We start from the raw sequence: 20548 nt of genomic DNA, 5'->3' as shown, positions 1-20548 counted from the left end.
TGAGCATTTAGAATGAGTAGAGTATTAGGTCCAATGCTGGAACTACAAAGTCAAATGAAGCAGTGTCCCTGTCCTCAAGTTTCTGCCAGTCCAATGACAGCTTTCCAGTAATTTTCAAAGATGAGGGAAAATAAGAGATGAAATTCCCACCCTGGACCAATAAAAAGTGTGTGATGTTAATGTCTCCTCGTTGATAATTTGCTCATCAGGTAAAATATTACTTGTTTTCAATCCATGCAAAAGGTAATGAACAATTAATTTAATTAGGCTGCAAGCCTTGAACCTGATTGTGAATCCTTTGGCTTAGTAATCAGTGTATCACTGATGACTCAGTTCTTGGTTAAGTGTTGTTGAATTAATGGACATGTGAGATATTTCGTCATTTTCTATGTAAATGTAGATTAGATATAAGATAGAATCCCTCTCCTACTGATGAAGTAGGGTAAAAATTACAAGGTGCCACGTTACGAAAGGTCTTTTGTAAATGTTACAGTAATGAGTCACCCATCGAGGCTGAATAACTATATTCAGAGGGACCATATTTATCTAGGTGCACAGGTCTGTGTGTATAAACAGTATGACACCATTCAGAAGTCACCTACACTGCTCACCTGAAGAGAGTGGATAGAAAAGTTCATAAATCGCAACCCTCTGGGATTAGGAGGAATTCATAAAACTCCATAAGCAATCTCTTTGCAATAAACATCTACCTTCTTAGTGATGGTAGATGTATCTGACTATAGATGGCTGTTCCACTCTGGCCCCCACTTCCGGGCTTGTCTAGGCCTTCCTCTCCTCTCCTTCTCTCCCACCACAGGGTAAGAAAGAGCAAGCGATGCAGTCCACTCTCATCTGCAGCTCCTTAGTGCCTATTTCTCCCTACTTCTCCCTATCACTGGATAGAAAAGGTTCTTTCCCTCTGGATCCTCAGACCCTAAATTGCTTGAACAAATATATCTCTTACCTGATGATTTAATATGTGTAACAGGATTTAGGTCTTGCCAGTCAAAAGTATGAACCAGTGCGAGGCAGCTGCAGAGGCAGAAAAATGCATGCAATTTGGGAGGCAACATCTTGGGAGCTGAGCAGTGGTTTCAGATTAATCTTCTTCAAGAAGATTATTAAAAGAAAAAAAAAACATGGATAAAGAGGACTTAAATAGTCAGACAAATCAATGATATTAGGTACTAGTAACATGATTTTACATGTTATAAGGAAAGAAGACATTTGGCAAAAATGGAACATGCGTTTTCTGAAAGGCGCGAAGGTGGCAAAATCCTTGGAAATCTGGTCTGTAGAGCATAGAAATAACACTTTTAGTCTGTTGTATTGGGCTCTTGGTAACTAGTTCTCTAATTTTGTAGCAGTCTAGTTTGGTCATAAAGAATAGCATCAAAATATAATAATTATAACAATTATATATCATAATCATAATAATATCCATAGGTATGTCTAGCACACAGTAAGTTTTGACTAATATTTCCATCATAATTATAAAATGATCATTTTGCTATAACTGTAGTTATATTTTTGGTTATCCTATAATTCCACTACACTGAGAGCTCCCCAAAGGCAGAGGTCAGGTCATCCTTATTGTCCTCCGTGCCTAACAGAGGGCCTGGCATGCTGTTGGTGTTGAATAAATATTTGTAGAATCCGTAAAAGAATGTTTGTAGTCCAAGAAATAGAACATAGAACTCATGATAATAATACATGATATTACAATTGGGCTCACCCTAATATCTTATTAGTAAAAAACTATCTTGTATTTACGCATCACCTTTCCCCTTTAAAATTTCTCGCCTCAACTTTCTGGGGTGATGGAAATGGACCAGGCCATTGCCATCTTTCACTTGAACTTTGGCAATAACCTCGAACTGGTCTCCCTGCTTTTAGCCTTTTCCCTATAGTCTATTTCCAATAGTAACCAGGCTAATCATTTCACTCCTCTGCCCCAAATCCCCAACTGGCTTTATATGACACAGACCATAAGCCACAGACCATAAAGTCACCTAGAAGGCTCTACATAGTCTGTATTCAACAGACTCCCGATCCTACTCCTAGCCACTCTCACATACTCACGCAACCACACTTGCTTCCTTGCTGTTCACCAAATATATCAGGTACTCCCCGCCCTTCTTTGGGATCGTTAGATGTGTCCCTTCTTCCAGGAAGATTCTTTGCCCTGATACCCAAGTGACTGGCTCCCTCACTCCTAGGTTTTCGCTTCCTTGTATCTTTCTCAGTGAGGGCTTTCCTGATCAATTTAAAATTACAAACCAACCACGTTCTCCACACTTATCCACGTCCTACCTCCCCACCCCCAACATACTTTGTTTTTCTCTACAATATTTATCACCAATTAATTATCTCTAAGCATTATTTGTTAATTGTTCATCTTCCTCTACTAGAAAGTCAATGCTGTGAGTATAGGACATTTTGACTATTTTTTCCCCCTGCTATATTTCCATGACCTAGAATAGTACCAGCACACAGGAAGCACCAATCAATGCCTGTTCAGCGAATGAATTCCAAATCCTAGGAGTTGCCAATGCAAAAGCTTACTAACATAAACTGAGCCAAGTTTAATAATCCATGTGAGTATTGGGCTCACTGATACTAGTGGGGTACTAACTAGTTGGTATAGTTATTCTGCAGGGAGATGTAAACATGTGGCACAGATAACTAGTGCTTCTGAGCACTTTTCCTGTCCTTTGTGGCTGGACAGGGTCATGGGGCTGATTTCTGATAAACGGGAATTAGGAGGGAAGTGGTTGGTCTAGGACACTTAAGAGTCAGTATTGTCTTCTCCATCCTTTCCTTTCCCTGATGTAGCAAATGATATAGCATGTGGTCTCAAAATGGAGGAAGCCTGGACCCTTAGTCACTGAATAGAGAAGAGCCTCTGCTAATTCATATGGCCTTTCATGAGAAAGTCCATATATTGTGTGAAGCCACTGAAATCTCCAGGTTAAGCTCTTATTGAATTATTGCAGCACAGCAAGGCTTAATATAATATCAGATATGCAGCCATTCATTCAATGAGTATTTATTAAGCAAATACTACATACCCTCTGCTACGTCAACTGTTGTGGAAATACTGGAGAATTTGACACATCCTTGCTCTAAAAGAGCTTATAATGGGGTTTCTGAGATAAGAGTAGCACGTATAATACAAGTAGATAGCAAATTGCAAGGACATTAACAAATTCTTAAATTATATGGTACAAATTCTCAGGGAAATGGGAATTCAAAAAGAAAGTTTTCAGAAGAGACAGAGATGTAATAAAGTCAGCTCTTATCACACAGGTTATAAAAATCCAGATAGGTTGCTAGGAAAATTGTCACGAGCTCTAAGCTTCTTGGGCTACTTATAGAATGACTGTATTTCCTTATTCTACATATTTTTTCATCGGAAAAAGATATGTATACTTTAACTCCTTAGATTATTTAAAATTTTAGTTGATTATATTTTATCTCACTTCACTACTACTTTTAATTTTATTATAAAGTCAATATATGATTTCAAAATTTTAACATGATAGTAAGAAAATAAAAATTGACTTGTCTCTTCACTGATAATCACTTGCTAAGAGATTTTTTCCCACATGTATTTCTATGCTTGAATACAATACACACAAACACACTCAGATATGTAAATATACATATACATATATAAATATATAGTTTTAAATTTTTTATTTATAAAACTTCATACTATATATTCCACTTACATTTTTAATATTATAATATTTTAGATATCTTTTCATATGAGTACATGGTAATATAATATATCTTTTTATTTTAAAATGGCACTTAGGAGTTGCTCAAAAGAGTTTGTTCACTAAATGAATACTGCTGACACTTGAAGGCTTCTTATGTGTCAAGCATTTTACACAGTTCCTGGCACATGTTATCTTTATTCAATCGTGACCAAAATGATATGTGAGGGAGGTTTAATTATCCTCATTCCATTGATGAGGAAATTGAAGCAAGGAGAGTTTAATTGACTTGTCCTAATCATACAGCTAGCACGTGCTGGAGGCAGGGCTTAAATCCAGAATGTTTGAGTCCCTACTTTTAACCACAACATACCAACATTATGAAGCAATTCCTGAGCAGTCTAAAACTATAACCTTCTAAATTTAAAAGAAGAAGAAGAAGGAGGAGGAGGAGGAGAAAAAGGAGGAGGAGGAGGAGAAGGAGAAGAAGAAGAAGGAGAAGGAGAATTATTATTTTAATGATGCTAAAGTGTTCGGGAACTCCCTGGATTGAGAAGATGACGTAACAAAGAATTATTCATGGTGGCCAGGCGGCCAGGACATGGAACAACCAAAGAGTCTGAGAGATGATTGGATATAGAAGATGTGGTATATATAGACAATAAAATATTACTCGACCATAAGAAGAGATGAAATACTGCCATTTGTGACAACATGGATGGATCTAGAGATTATCATGTTAAGTGAAATAAGTCAGAAAAAGTGAGAACCATATGATTTCACACATATTTGGCATATCAAACTGAAAGCAACAAACAAACAAGACAAACAAACAGAGACTCATAGACACAGACAACAGTTTAGTGGTTACCAGGAGGAAAGTGGGGTTGGAGATACACAAATAAGGGTAAAGGAGGTGAAATATATGGTGATGGAAGGAAATTTAACATCAGTCAGAAAAAGTGAGAACCATATGATTTCACACATATTTGGCATATCAAACTGAAAGCAACAAACAAACAAGACAAACAAACAGAGACTCATAGACACAGACAACAGTTTAGTGGTTACCAGGAGGAAAGTGGGGTTGGAGATACACAAATAAGGGTAAAGGAGGTGAAATATATGGTGACGGAAGGAAATTTAACATTGGGTGGTTAACACACAATGCAACATACATATGATGTATTATCGAATTGTATACTTGAAATCTGTATAATTTTATTAACCAATGTCACCCCAATAAATTTAATTTAAAAATTACATAAAAACAATAACAACAACAACAATAACAAGAGTTAGAAATTGTTCTCCAAAGAAATGAGACAGTTTCATTGTTTTTTATTCTAATATAAATTTGGAGCAACATGCTAAAATGATTGGAAACTGCAGAGTATTATGCATAAATCCAGGAAAATAGCTACTAAATTGCAATAGAAGTTGAACTAAAGTCAGGCTACCTGCTTACCAGCTTCCACCACTACTCCTCTGTTATACTGTCACAACTAGGTTTCTCATCAAATAACATCATCCACGGAAAATGTTTATAGGGTCATGAGCACAGGCCTTTAGAAAATTCCACCCCTGATGCATTCAGCTTATGATAATCCAGGAAAATAGCTACTAAATTGCAATAGAAGTTGAACTAAAGTCAGGCTACCTGCTTACCAGCTTCCACCACTACTCCTCTGTTATACTGTCACAACTAGGTTTTTCATCAAATAACATCGTCCACGGAAAATGTTTATAGGGTCATGAGCACAGGCCTTTAGAAAATTCCACCCCTGATACATTCAGCTTATGACTGGAAAATCACTTGTGATGAAGATGAGGAAAGATGGAAGACAAAGTGAAATACGTAGAGTCCCAATTTTTAGGAACGCTGACCTAAAGAAGTTCAGCTTGCCCACAGCTTCTTGGTATTCACACATTCCCTGTCAATAACCTCAGGAAGAATGAGAGACAGCCAATTTCTGGCAGGGCTTCCCCAAGTCCTCCAAGAAGGACTGGGGTGCTCTTCCTTCCCCATGATTCCTACCAAACCAGTGCCAGGGCCACCACCTTTGGTCAGCAGAGTAGAATTAAGGCCAGGTGAAACGGCACACTCAGGTTTCCAACCTGATCTCACGCAAGTGACAAAAGCTCTTGGGGGAACTTTGAACACACTGATTCTTGAGCCCCAGGACTTAATGACTCGAATCTTCATAAGGCAGTTCCTGGCATCTACATCTTAACTCTCTAGGGATTCTGACACAGCCAACCCCCAAATATAGTGTTTGGAAATTGCTGCGATGAAACAATGCAGGTACTGTTTGTCTGATCTCATCTTCAAAGTAATAATCCTCTAAATAATTTAATGATTGGCTGACCCATTCATTCATTTATTCATGTTTTCATTTACTCAAACTTAAGAGTGCCTATGTGTCAGTCACTATATTTGGGATAATAAGATTTTTAAAAGAGGTGTGACTTTTGTCCTCGAAATTCCCAGCAGAGAAAGAGACTTTCGAATAATCATAATGAATGCTATAACAGATTATTTACAAAATTTAATAGAAATAAAGGCCTAGTGAGCATAAAAAAAGACGCAAATTTTAGCACCTCCATTTATCAGTTTGAGGGATGAAGATCAATGAAACAGGAAGGCTATGCAACCTGCCTGAGATCATACAACTAGCCTTTGTCATGGGCAGGACTAGATGGCAAATCTTCCTCCTTTTGCCCTGGTGTACTGAGTGATAAAAGGACCCAAATGGGATCTCTCTCCTCTCTCCATCCTTCCCAATGCCGCAAAATGCTCTGCCTTTCACACCTCTGGTATGATTTGCGGGATGAAAAGATATGCCAGGACTGTCAACAGCTGATGGCACGAGACAGCTGTGTTCAAAGCAGTGGACCACCATCACCAAAGTTTCTCTGCAGCCAGGAAAAGAAGTCTTCTCTGGCCCTGGCTCCTCAAGAACACCAAAAGAGAAGGCACGTCCCACCTCAGTAAGCAGAGGCTCACCTGTCTGGGTACAGTCAGGCCATAGGCCACTAGCAGCACAGAGGGCTGCCACCTCTTTGTTCTGGCAGCTTCCTGCATGCAGCTCCATTCCATTCGGGCACTTTTCACCCTCTACTGCAATTGTCTGTTCACAGAATTGCTTTGTTCAATAGCCCATGAGCTCCTCCAGGGCACGGAATGGTCTTGTTCGTCTTTTTATTATTACTACTTAACAAAGGGCTCAGAATATAATAAGCACTAGGAAATGTTTTTTCTCAACCTTGAAATATGAGTTAGCTAGAAATGTATTTATATTTGAAAACTAGGTCCCTGAAAAGTCTCATCTTGACTTTGAATATTTAGAACTGGAGGATCAAAGGCGACAACAATAAAACCCTTGACACAGCAGTCTTCATTATCGTAATGTATGAAAACCCATTACCACCATCACCAGTCAATACAAAATTTTTTAACTGGTCAGACAAAGCAATAACTGGTAATCCAAACTCTGGGAACATAGGACTTACCTATTCTTTAACTGTGCAAAATTTACTAAAGCAAAGTCAGTATTCTAGTGGAGTATAAATAGGCACGCTAATTTTTTGGAAGGCAATCTGGCAAGACTTCAATTGATCATATCCTTTGATCTTTACACATTTCCGAGATCAGCACACAAAAACAACTTTTACGCAAGGAGATAAAACTCTAAAACTATAATGCATTATAGTGTATATTTCCACTGTTCTTACAAAAGCCAACACACACAACATACACACACACACATGGAAATCTTACAGATGTTGAACAATAAGAGAATATCACCAGTGGGATTTTAATCAGTTATTAACATGATTTTTACAAAATAAATCTTGATAACTTAGGAAACTGTTTACAATGTAATTCTAATTGTAAAATGAATATAAAATTGCCATACAAAAATTCATACAAAATTCATACTAAAAAGACAATATAACAAGGGTGATAGAATTATGGGTGTTTTCTCCCCATGTTTTGCATATCTTACAATAAAATGTATTGCTTTACTAATAAGAAATAATTTTTAAATGATATTTAAGAGTATGTTTAAGAAGAGTTTGTATGACCATGAAAAGTGTTTATGTTTAATATTAAGTAAAATGTTGTATAGAGCTTTGTAAGAATTATCTGTGATCCCAGATAGATAAAAGAGAAAGGAGGAGAAGGAGAAAGAGGAGCAACAAGAAGAAGAAACAAAATAAATATAAAGAAATAACAAATATTTACAAAATTCATCTCCTTTGGAGAGTTTTGTATAGTTAGAAACTAAAGATAATTTTTTATCCTCTCTATTTTTCTCTTTTTAAAAAATTTAAATTTATGAGAATATTTACATTAAAAAATCAATAATGTTTTAAATAGTAAAGCCTGGAAATCATTTTCTTCAATTTTGGCTCCTTGACCACTAGGTAAAATATCATCTTGGCAGATAAAGAAGACCTTTAAATGAGAGCGTAGGGAACGCATCCTATTTAAATCCACTTAAAAACTGATATCATCTTTTTGCCTTTCTTCTGTGAACTTTCTACCACTGAAACCACAGTTCCCTACTTAAAATATCAGCTGAGATCTCCATATATACTACCACGGCCTCTGCTATTCCTATTTTCCCCTATTTGTCTGTCACTGTTAAATTCTCACCAGGCATCATATCTCTTTTGAAATAAAAGACAAACTAAAACAATAGGTAAAATGTCCATTCTCAAGTTGAGAATTTGAATCAAGCCTTAATGAATAAGTCAGAGTAAAACCCAGTCCTGGCAACAGATTAGGGCAAGTTCCTTAACTCTTCTGTTATTGGTAAAGAGAAAGAAAATGCTCTTGCATAAGTATCAGTGCTTTATCTTTGTCAATTTTTTTTCTGTTTAATAAGGAAGAAATATATTTTTTTTCGGAGTATATGGCAAGCAGAATAATGTTACTACCTCACCCCCCAAATGTCCACATCCTATCCCCAGTACCTGTGAATGGCAAAGGAGAATTATGGTTGATAATTAGGTGACTCTAAAATAGGGAGATTATTTGGAAATACCCCGGCGGCCCAATGTAATCACAAAGGTCCTTAAAAGTGGAAGAGGGAGGCATAAGAGGAAGTCAGAGTGATTAGGTGTGAGAAGAACTCAATCCACCATGGCTGGTTTTGAAGTGGAGGAAGGGGCCATAAGCCAAAGAATGTGGGTGGCCTCTAGAATCTGGAAAAAGCAAGGAGACAGATTCTCTCCTAGAGCACCCAGAAAAAAAATGCAGCCCTAAAAAGCCTGATTTTAGCCCAGTGACACTTCTCTGTTAGACCTCTGACCTACAGAACTGTAAGATAATAAATTTGTGTTTCCTTAAGCCAATATATTTGTGATAAATTGTTACGGCAGCAATAGAAAACTAATACAGAGCATCTAAAGTTATAGAATGAAACCAGAGAGCAAATAACAGACCAATTTACTTTCAACTAAAGTCAAAGAAAGTGATTTTAAAAATCTCAAAATTGACCCAATACCAAACTGAATGATTAAGAAGATAAATCTGCTTTGGATATTTTACAATAGGATGAAAGCGGGACATTGTCAATCTTCCAACCCTGATTTCTAAGCACTTCATTATTACTTTTTTATTGTAGTGTCTTTTGTTGTTATTTTATGTAAGTGTTATATATTCATTGTTTAAAAATCTGAAAATTACAGAAAAGTATAACTCTGAAAGCTCAGATCTCTGTAATTTTATACCCATTTCCTTCCCTGCTCAGGAACTAGTGGAAACTCCTACTCATAATTAAATGAGGGTGACCTCATATAGTTTTCCATAAGCAATATTTTTAGAGCAACTATACCTTTGCTTGATAAGGAGACAATATTTACTTCATTCTGAAACAGGCTAAAGGCAACTAGAACATCATCCCATAGTATTGATTCTCAACCAGAAGAGATCTGGCAATGTCTGGAGACATTTTTTTGGTTGTCACAACTGAGAGTGGAGTGTTACTGGCATCTGGTGGGTAGAGGCCAGGCATGCTGCCAAATATCCTACATTGCACAAGACAGCCGCCATGACATGGAAATATCCAGCCCCAAATGTCAATAATGCTGAGATTGAGAAACCCTGGTTTAAGTGATGCGAGTGAAATCATACCCTTGTTTAATAAGGAAGAAATATTATTTCATTCTGAAACAGGCTATAGGGAGGCAGATGCTTGTTCAATATAAGGAAGAACTTTTTAATAATTAGGCAATTTGTGATGTACAGGTCACAATGTAGAGTGCGTTCTTTGTCATGAGGAGGATTCAAATAACGCTAAGTGGTCCCCTGCCAGGGGCACTGAAAAAGGGATGGGTTCATGGGTGTGGTTGGACTCTGAGGTTCCATCTCTATGTAAGAAATGTGATTCCTTTTAAAAGCATCAGCAAAATGTTCCCATTTCATGCATGTTAACATTGAAACTAGGAAAGAGAAAAAAATACTTACTCAATATTATGTTCTCTCTACCATATGAGAAACTTAGTCTGGACATTATCTCAAATGTGTAACTTTTAAGTGGCTTCTGTAAAAATGTCAAATGTCTCTTATCTTGGGCACAGTAGATACAACTCTTGTGTAATCATTTCACAACAACCTAAGAAAAGAGATAAAGGTCAAGAAAGCAAAATAAGAAGCAGTTCCCTATTGTGGGAGCAATTTAACAAAATGGCCATTTATAAGTACAAGTTCTTAAAAGCTGCAAGGAAAATAAAATTAATTGATTCTACCTAGATTTTGAAAATCGGAACTCATCTGCATCCAGTTGGCAAATGTCCAGATGTTTGGTTACCTATACAGCTTTGACAGCATAAATATTAAAAGTTATCTAAGATCACTGGGCAGTTTGATGCCATACCGGAAACATGCTGGGATATTCCACACCAGTTAAACCACATTTCATGGAACTGGTAGGGCTTTAGGGATTTTAATACATCAAAGTTTAATCAAAGGAACAGAAACCCAACAATACCAGACTGGTGAGAGAATAAGGTAGCAAGTCACATGAGGAGCTGTTGAAGAAACCAGAGATGTTTACTTGGGGAAAACCCATGACAGCTATGCTAGTTTTATGGAAAAAGGACTGGTTCCATTTGCACCCAAAGTATAGAACTTGGTTTTCAGAAGCTTTACAACAATTACCGTATTCTCTATATTAGAGGAGCAGTTTAAGCATAGGCCTTGGGCTACCAGTAAGGATTCTGGAAAGGGGATTCCTGCAAGAATGAGGGTGAAAGTGGAATGGACAGGCTAGATAAGCCCAAACCTGAGGCTTAATATCAGAGGTCTAGAAGGTCCAGTTAGGCAACTTATATGAGTTAAATAGGACCTGTATAATACAAAAAGCAGTGGTGGGGACTTGGCAAACCGGACGATCTGCAAAGGAGTCACATCACTCTATTCCAGCAGATTGCTGTTATGTAAGAATGAGAGCTCCGTGTTACTAAGTCTTCTGCTTTATTTTTCAAGAAAAGCTGAAAAATCATTTTTGTATGTAAAATCTACTGATTTATAAGAGAGAGCAGCTATTCGACATTGCAAAACATGTAATTTGAACAGAATAGATTAGTGGCTTCAAGGAGGAAATTTAATCTCTCCCCTAAAGATGCCCCAACCACCTTCAACCCTACAGGACAATGATGGTAAATATGGCAGAAAATGAACCGTACAGATCCCAGAATGAGTCACATTTTGTCTGCAATTTGAATCACCAGACTGGCCACTTCAAACTGAAATTCAGACACATCGACCAATGAATAATTAATGGGGTCTGACAAGTGAAGGTAATCAAGAGACTGTTAAGTCACTAAGAATTGAATCTTCCAGTGCACACAATGTAAATGAGAAAGGGCCTCCATTTGCTTCTAAACAGAAATCTCCTTTTCGTGAGTTGTGCATCAAAATGAGGCAGGAAAGAGAAATAGGGTTGCCTCATTGTGGCAGTCAGTTGTCCTGTTGCTGAGGCCATCCCTACTTCACTTGGTAAACAACACCAAAACTCTTCCCTGGCCCTCTAAAATTTAGTTAGTGATCAACTAGGGAAAGTTCAATAGTTTCCTATGAGAGAGAATGCTCCACTAAGCGAAACAATACTACTATTCAACTCTGGTTCACAGCCCTCTCCAGAAATTCCGCTGCCACATACAGATTTTCAATTATTGACAAATCTTTCCCTTCACAGATATAAGTGTACAATCGTATCCAGGACAGAGGCAAAGCTGCTAAATTCTTTTTTTTTTTTTTTTTTTTTTTTTTTTTGTATTTTTTCCAATTCCAAGCTTTATATATTCTAGTTTGAGTTTTACCTGATCACATTCAACTTTTAAAAGTAAGCCGGCTATCAGTTTAGCATTAATTTTACTGCACTCTATGATGGTGTGTTCTATTGGTAACTCTGAGTTAAGGTTTGTCAATGCTCTCAACAGAGAAAAACATTTTTTATGTATAATAAATTATATTAATTAAAAATAATAAGATAAATAAAAAGACACTGAAATTTATTATAAAAATTTTGAAAATGATGCACAGGGAATTCAAAGCAACACGATATTAGCAAATAATGATAGTAGTAAAATCATTACCCTTAAGAGCATATTCGCCGGCTTATTTATTTTTACAAGATAAGTGAGCCAGATGTAGCAATGTCATCTCCATTAAATAGATGGGAAATTTGAGAAACATTAACTTCCCACTCTACCTCCCAAAAGAGCTCCGCCCACCTACTGCTACCATCATCCACTAGATCATCGGCAATAAACCTGGAGCCGATCTCCTTACTTATTCTCTCTCCCGCCCCCATAATCTATTCTTTACATAGCACCCAGAGTTACCTGTGAAAAAAAATAAATAAATCTATCATGTCACGCCTCTGTTTTTGGCTTTTCAATGCATGTAAAGCCCGACTGCTTACCTCAGCCTATGAGGCTCTGTTTAAGCTGGCCCCTGCCCCTCAACCTCATTCCTCGGTTCCCCTCCTCTCTCAACATACTCCAGCCACACTGTCTTCCAACTGAGCCTAGAGCACAGCAAGCTCGTTCCCAGTTTGCCTGTGGCCACCGGAACTGTGTGCCTGTGGCCACCGGAACTGTGTGCCCATCTTACGGGGATTCGTCTCAAGGCCATCTCTCAGAAAAGCATATCCTCAAAATTCATTCTAAGAAACCGGGTCCCTCCCACCTGTTCAACACACCCACACACACACACACACCCCCGCAACATTCTACCACAGCTCGTCGCCGCTCCCGGTCCCCCGCCTCCAGCGCGGCGCCAGACCAGCCTGAGTCGGGCTGGCTCTGCACCTCTCCCCCGGCTCCCGCCTCTCCCTCGCGGTTCCTCCTCACCCGGGCGCTTCGGTGAGCTGCTCTCAAGAACCCAGGGCCCTGGGCGAGCTCCGCTGCGCACCGACGCGACCCGCGCCAAACTCGACTGCCACTCGCTGCCAGCACTTTCGGGCCTCTGCCAACTTGGCGGCTGGGAGACAAAACAGCTCGGGTGTGCTGCGGACAAGTTGGCGGCAGCGGGCTTTGCCCTGGGTCCGCCCCGCGCGATCTTATCGCCCTACCCTCTTCATCCCCTGCGCTGCAGGAGGAGGGGCCGGGGTGGAGCGTGTGGCCAGCAGCAGCCTCCCACAAGCAGCGGCAGTTTGGGACGCTAGGATACTCAGACGTCAACACTCTCGGGAGGAGGAGCCCGGGGTTCCGCATTCTGGACCCGCGGTTAACTTATTCCGCCCTGGGAATGGATCTAGACAGCGCCTAGGGAGGGTGCTGTGCCTCGATTCTGATCCTAATCAGACCTGTTCCCTATTTAATTTGTCCACACCAAACCAACCTCGCTTGTTTCAGATTCCCTCTGCTCTAATCTGTAATCTGATAAACCCTCTGCATTTCGCATTTCTATGCGAAGATGTAGATTGGACACTAATTCAAAACAATTATGTGGAATGTGCTCTGGATTGAAAAGCCGGCCACTGTGTTAGTTTCATTTCTCCATGGAGGTATACTGCCAGGCAGTCTGGAAGAGAGGTTATGACCGGGGAGTGGTGGTGATGTAAGAGGGGCCATCCATAGCTCAGTTTATTTATCTCAGTTATTTGGGTTTAACTGAAACCCCTTCCTAAATTTTGCAATGCTTTCTCCTCAATCTACTTTCTAACGAAAACATAGACATTTAAAGTTTCCGTTAGAGACTTGGGAAAGATTATTTGAAATGTATGTCTGGTGTTATTAAAGTTTGTATTTTTTAAATAGTGATTTTTGGTTTTGAGTGGGTGACAGAACTGTAGATGAAATTTATTTTATTTTTATTCTGAGGACTACGGTAAGAAGGCATGGATTACAGCTAGTTTCTCCCCCACATGTTAGTGGTTCTCAGCTTCCTCAGCGTTAACATAGAGATGATCAAAGTACATTAGTTAGAGGCACTTTGTGAGAATGAAATGTAAATGCATGTGAAATGCTTAGGATGAGCCCAACATGATAGATAAGACAGTGACTTATTAAACCTAACAAGATGAAAATTTATATTAAACAGTATTAGCCTAATGACATTTCCCTGTACTACCTGAGATAACCTGCTATAAAACAAATTGCCCCAGAATATTACTCTAAAAGGGTACTTTATGCTCTATCCAAGAGATCTCTAGGCCTTCTTTCCTTTGACCTTAACACCAGATTATGAAGCAGAAAACTCTACATCACACCTAAAAAGATGGTGGGCTTTGAAAGTAGATCTTGAAGGCAAGTATAAGATATTTTATTTATTTCTCTCTAAACCAGCTCTATACCTTCTCCTCATCATCAGATCATATTCTCTGAAGCAGGCATGGTGGTTGGTATTTACTAGATTAGTGCCTTGAAAAGATACCCAGTGTAGAGTAGCTGGGTTTAGCAAACAAAACTACAGGACACCCAGTTAAATTTGAATTTCAGATAAACAAGGAAAAAGTTTTGGTGTAAGTATGTTCTATGCAATATTTGGAATATACTTGCACTAAAAATTATTTTTGTTTCTCTGAAATTCAGATTTAACTGAGCATCCTGTATTTTATCTGGCAACCCTAGTCCAGTGAAATTAATAAAAAATTAATTTAAAAATTCCAAAAGGATGAGAAGACAGCAAAACATATAGATTATAAGGTGAGTCTCATATGGGTTTTGTTTTAATGTCATGTAGTGAGGAAAAGAAATAATGTTCTTGTGTTTATAAGCTAATTCTTAGTTGAGCTCTTTTATTTTTTAATTCTCACTCCCATTTCCCATCAACATAGCAGTGCTTACTTACTCTCTAATATGAACAAAAATGATGGCTCTCCCTTTCAATCAAGATATCAGTTTAAATAATAATAATGTACTCAATAGTGTTTTCAATAGTATTTATTAAGGGCCAGATGTCTGTCAGGTACCATTTCGAAGATGAATAAGACACAGTGTGTGCCCTGAAGACTAAGAAAATAACAACATGGAGTGCTACCCCAAGTAGGTAAATGCAGAGGACTGTGGGAGTTCAGAGTGAGTTACTAATTGTCCTCCAAAGGGGCAGGAGTCAAAGCTGCCCTTGATGCACAAGATTGAAAGAAAAGTGGCTCCAATCCAGATGAGCCCAGGAGGGAAGTTCCAGGATCACAGCTGTGCCTAGGCCTGGAAACTAACACATCGTAACTGGAGCAAACTGAAAGAAAAAATGGGATTCGAGAAAACTGAAAGAATGGTTGGAACTTAGAAACCCTTGATCCTGTTAGAAGGTGACAGAATGAAAGGAAGAAGATTAAATTACTTAAATTTAAAATAAAAAATTTAAGTTAAAACTAGGAACTGCAAGGTGGAAAACGTACCAGGAAAAGCATGATACGAGTGTGATGAAACCTAAAATGGATTGATTTTGAGTTATTTACTGGGTGGTATCTAAAAAGAAGACTATATTTAAACCTGAAATTTAAGAATATACTTCTCAAAATAGCCCAGAGAAAAAAATATGATTGAATGCTCCACTCAACTGTGGAGAACAAGATTCATGTAGTTTAATAATTGAAACATTGCTTATTGGTTTTCAAATTTTAGAATATCTCATAAACAAGCCAAAGAATAATTGATTATGATTATACATGAGAATGTAATATGATTAACTGTTTTTTAAAATGTAAAAGTAAAGGTAGGTAGGTAGATAGGTAGAAGGAAGTAGAAGTAGGGAGCAGGATGGAGAGAAGATTGGGTTACTAAGGGTCTCATTTCAGTAAGTGGAGAGTCAACACATACTGTCTGTAGTTGGTAAAACAGGAAACGAACGTCTGGATACATAGTAACTTTGCAAGGGGGGAGAGCAGCAGGAGTGCCTAAGATGACACACCAAGAAATGATAATATAGCATATCGTTTTGGAAACACAGAGATAACCACCAGTCATCTAAAAACAGAAATCACTTAGAATGATTCTTTTGGGGGAATTGTACTGGAATTGGGGTGGGGTGTGGTGGGAGACTCTGCCTTTTCTCTTTTAGTATTTTAGTACTATTTAACTATTTGGAGTATGTGCATGATTACATTGATTAAATGTTTAAAACTTCTTAAGAATAAAAATTTGTGAAAAAGAAGGCTTTACCTAGATAGTGGCTTTCAAGGATGAGTAGCAGTGCATCTGGAAGAAAGAGAGGGAGAATATTCTATAGAATGCGAAACTGCATGAGAAAAGGCGTGTGGGGCAGGGAGGGCGTTAAAAGTGAACAGTATACCTCGGGAGTGTCAATTCTCTGCTATGGCAAGAGCATCAGGTATATAGGTAGGATGGAGCAGAAGGTAAGGATGAAAAGATGAGTAGGGGCTGCCATAACAGTCTTCTGAGTAATGCAATGGAGTTTGCAGTATGAGCTTCTTAAGGACAGGAACTTTGCCATTTTTATTAGCCTGCATTCAGTAAGGAGCCTAGCACACAGTAGTTGCCCAATAAATGTTTTCTGAACGAATGAAAAATATCTTGGGGGAAATGGGGAACCATCAAAATTTTTAAGCAGAGCAGATGTATTACTTATTTTCGAAAGAATTTTGTACTAAAAAAAGGTGAATCGAGATTGGAGAAATCGAAAGCAGAGGATAAATTAGGAGTCTTTTAGGAGAAAGGTGATGGTGTAAAACAGAATAGTGACAGTGAGAACTGAGATTGGAAGATCTACTTAAGGGATATTAACAAGGCAGAAATGGACATGAGGAGTAAATAAATAAAAAAAAAAATAGGATGTGTCCAAAATGGCCCTGGGATTTCTAGCTGGGGAAACCAGGTAGATGATGGGCTATTGACTGAGAAAGGAAAACAGGGAAAAGGAACAGGTTGGAGAAGTGAGTTAATACATGCAATTCTGTGTATATTGAGTTTAAAAGGCCTGTGGATGATATTTTTAAAATTGTGGGTCTTGAACCATTAACAACTTATCAAGTCTACTTGAGAGTCAAGACTAGTAGTTTTAAAAAAAGTGGACAGGATAAATTTTAAAGTGTATCGTGTGCGGTAAAGTTAAGTGTTATTTCGTAGAACTTGTATTTCTTCATAAGTAAGTATGTACATAACTGATCTAAAATATATTTTCTACTATACGTCAGAAAAAAATATTTGAGAGACTTTGCCCTTGCATACCAGGTAGAACAAGTGATGTGTGGAATCACATTACTCCTGCTTGAGAGAGCTACCTGTGCACATTTCTTTCCAACTCTGTATTCAGTGACTTCACATGGATAGCTGGAAATCAGTTGTAGTAGAGTCTTCATGCCACAGAGATCAGCAAATACAAGAAAATTGGCCTTTTACCCTCTATAGTGAGCTAGCACATCTCTGAGTGGAACTATCTCATGGGTAGTTAGTTATGCATGTCTGAAGCTCAGTATAGACCTGGCAGAAGTTATTTGGAAGTGAAAATGCCCAGAGTATTTGGGCATTAAGAGTTGACCATTAAGAGTTTTTAGAGAGAGCAGAGGTAGAAGATAGAATTCTAAAGAACATCACATTTGTGGAAGGTAGGAGGAAGAGGAGCCAGTGAATGAAATTGTGAAAGGTTGGTCAAAGCAAGAATGGAAAATGAGAGATAGAAGCTCTACAGAAGTCAAGATAGAAGAGGGATTTTAAAAAGTAAATATGATCAACACTGTTGATTGAACAGAATGGATAAAGATGGAAGAAACGGCTGTAGAATTTAGCAATTAGGAGAGCAACGGTAACCCCTAAAACCAATTTTAGTATAATTGAGAGCTAGAGGCAGGGAATCAGTAAGGAGCAGAGATGAAGATACAGACTCTAAGTGTAGACTACTTTTAAAACATTTTATGGAGATGAAATGAAAAAGACATGGCTGTAGCATGAGTGAGATAAAGCATGAGGAAGGTGAAAATTTGAGGAATGGGCATGAAAACCACTTGAAGATGTCAAGCCTTCAGAGCCTCATGGTGGCTGGAATTCACTCCATCATGGAATCAGTCTGGTGATGCACTTTCCCCGGTAATGTTTGCCAGTCCAGGAACAAGACCAGAGAGGATGATAACTTGGGTTTGGAAATTGGGAGAGTTGATTGACCAAAGGCAAAGAAACTGAGGGAATTGATGGTAATTTGAACAGAAATAATTTTTTTCTAGTTAAGGTATAATACATTTGTATTATTAGAAATCTAAACAAAACAGCACAAAATAAATAAAAATACAAAATAGGGCTGTCCCCATAACCCCAATTTCATTAGGTAATTATTTAACAATTTGGTACATATCTTCCAGATACTTCTCCAGATATAAATGTAGTAATTAAAAGGGCTAAGTCAGACAGACCTGGGGTTAAGCCAAGTTCTACTTTTGCTAGTTCTAATGCCTTGGGCAAGTTACATAGCATTTAAATCCCTCAGTTTCCTACTTTGTAAGATAGAAATAATAATAGCGTCTATATCACAGGGTAGCAGTGAGGATTAAAAGGGGTCATGAACGTAAATTGCTTAGAACAATATTTGGTAAGCAAAGTGGGCACTTGAGATATGTGCGTGTGTATATATATATATACATACATACACCTTGAGATGTATATATATACACACACACATATACACACTCACAAATATACACATATGTGTATATATATACATACACTTATGGGGTATGTGTGTGTATATATATATATATATACATACACTTATGGAAAAGAGAACTCATATATATACACACACACATACATACATTCATAATACAAATAACCAGGAAGAACTATAAAATATTGGTAATTCGAGTGTGTTGGATGAACTTACCTTAGGCAGGATGACAGAAGTGAGAAGGCAGAATGTCATAGTCAGAGAATGGAATTTGAAGCACAAGACGTCAGAGGTGAAGCGCAGCCAGAGGACAACAGCCTCCCAGATCGTCATACCTCCAAGTTTCTAAAGTGGACAGAAGAAAATCATTTATTCGATATTTTAGCGAATTCCAAAATTTATTATCTAATGCCAGGCTTTAGTTTTCATTCCTCTTTGGCGGTGTCTTAATGCCTTTTGTAGACGTGATTCTTAGAGACTGGAAAGGTGGACGTCACAATCGACGTGTTTGTATGCATTCAGTAACTGGGCTCCAAGATCTGGTCTGCAAAACCGGTCTCCAAGATGTTTTCTCTTGTTCAAGTCCTTGATAATACTTCTACCAACATCATCAGGATACAGGAATTTTATCTTGATACAAGACTCGGCAGGTTTCTCTCAACAGCACTATGGCTCACAGTCACCTAGCTCCTTTGCCTGCTCACGGAGTTGTTTGATTCTACATACACAATGTCATCAGTTCCTTCCTGCCCATTCCTACTATTGTCTTGTTAGTCAAAGTCCCCCAAAGCTCTACTTTGACAAGTACAAAATGTTTCTTTTATTACACAAGTTATGATGCTCATTATAGGAAAAATGCTACTTAGCTAATACAAATTCAGTGTATATCATTTTAAACTTTTCTTCACAAAAACAAGTACATGCATAAATACTGAATTTTTGGTCAGTTTTATAAGATTCTACTTTAATTTAGCAATATAATCCTAACATTTTACCAAGCTAATCAATACACATCTGTAGTATCAGTTCAAAAGGCTATAAAATATTTTCCCTTACTGGTGGAAATTTGGGTTATTTATTAAAAATTTGGGTGGTTTATAATTTTTAGTTTTTAAATAGCACTTCAGTGAATATCTTTGCAGTTAAATCTTTGTGCATGTCTTAAATTATTCCCTAAAAGTGGGTTTCCTGTCGAAGTATATGCATTTTTATTGCCTTCTAACTCTTTCTTCCTCCTCCAGACTGCCCCTCACCCCAGAATACATTACACCTTCTTGTGGCAAAACTACTTCTCTAAAAATGATGGACTTGTAACCATTTTACTTCCCCATTCACAAACTGTCAACATTTCTCATTGTACAAAGGGAGAAATAGAGTCCAGATATCCTGCCATGGCATTTGTGGCCTTCCAGGATCTGGATTCAACCTCCTTTTCATATGGATTTCCCACATTCACCTTACTTTACACTCATCCATTCTGAATTCCACATTGAGGTATTACCCACTCTGCAGGTAGAATTCCTACTTCATTGGTCCAGATCCCAGCAGGAAGCAAGTTGCATTCTCAATCTGGATTATTTGATGACTTTTACCAAGGCGAGAGTAGAATTTGAGGAATACCAAAAGGCATAGTACAGGGACTCTGGGCAAACAACACCAGAGAGCCCTTAACACCCATGGGCCTGAAAAAGCAAGAGGAGATAGCAATGACTGGGGCCCAGTGAGAATAACTCTACCTGACAGGAGCTGT

General features: G+C 38.1%; 1 protein-coding gene across 4 annotated transcripts in view; it reads right to left on the bottom strand.

Moving 5' to 3' along the window:
* Positions 1-13313, bottom strand: part of PLA2G7 (phospholipase A2 group VII) — a 35781-nt gene extending 22468 nt beyond the window's left edge. Inside the window, exons 1-3 of one of the 4 annotated variants that reach the window (XM_025042625.1) lie at positions 12662-12761; positions 10201-10348; positions 965-1104 (exon numbers count right to left, since the gene is read on the bottom strand). In XM_025042625.1, coding sequence (XP_024898393.1) covers positions 965-1073 — 109 coding nt within the window. In that variant the 5' untranslated portion in view covers positions 1074-1104; positions 10201-10348; positions 12662-12761. Of the gene's footprint in view, positions 1-964; positions 1108-10200; positions 10349-12661; positions 12762-13091 lie in introns of those variants that run through there. The other 3 variants (XM_025042624.1, XM_025042626.1, XM_015600612.2) reach the window with 3 other exon arrangements.
* Between the last annotated feature and the right edge of the window lie 7235 nt (positions 13314-20548).

This window comes from Pteropus alecto, unplaced genomic scaffold, assembly GCF_000325575.1.
Source record: "Pteropus alecto unplaced genomic scaffold, ASM32557v1 scaffold7, whole genome shotgun sequence".
In the NCBI taxonomy this organism is placed as follows: domain Eukaryota; kingdom Metazoa; phylum Chordata; class Mammalia; order Chiroptera; family Pteropodidae; genus Pteropus; species Pteropus alecto.
This window is presented reverse-complemented; position numbering and strand designations above follow the sequence as displayed.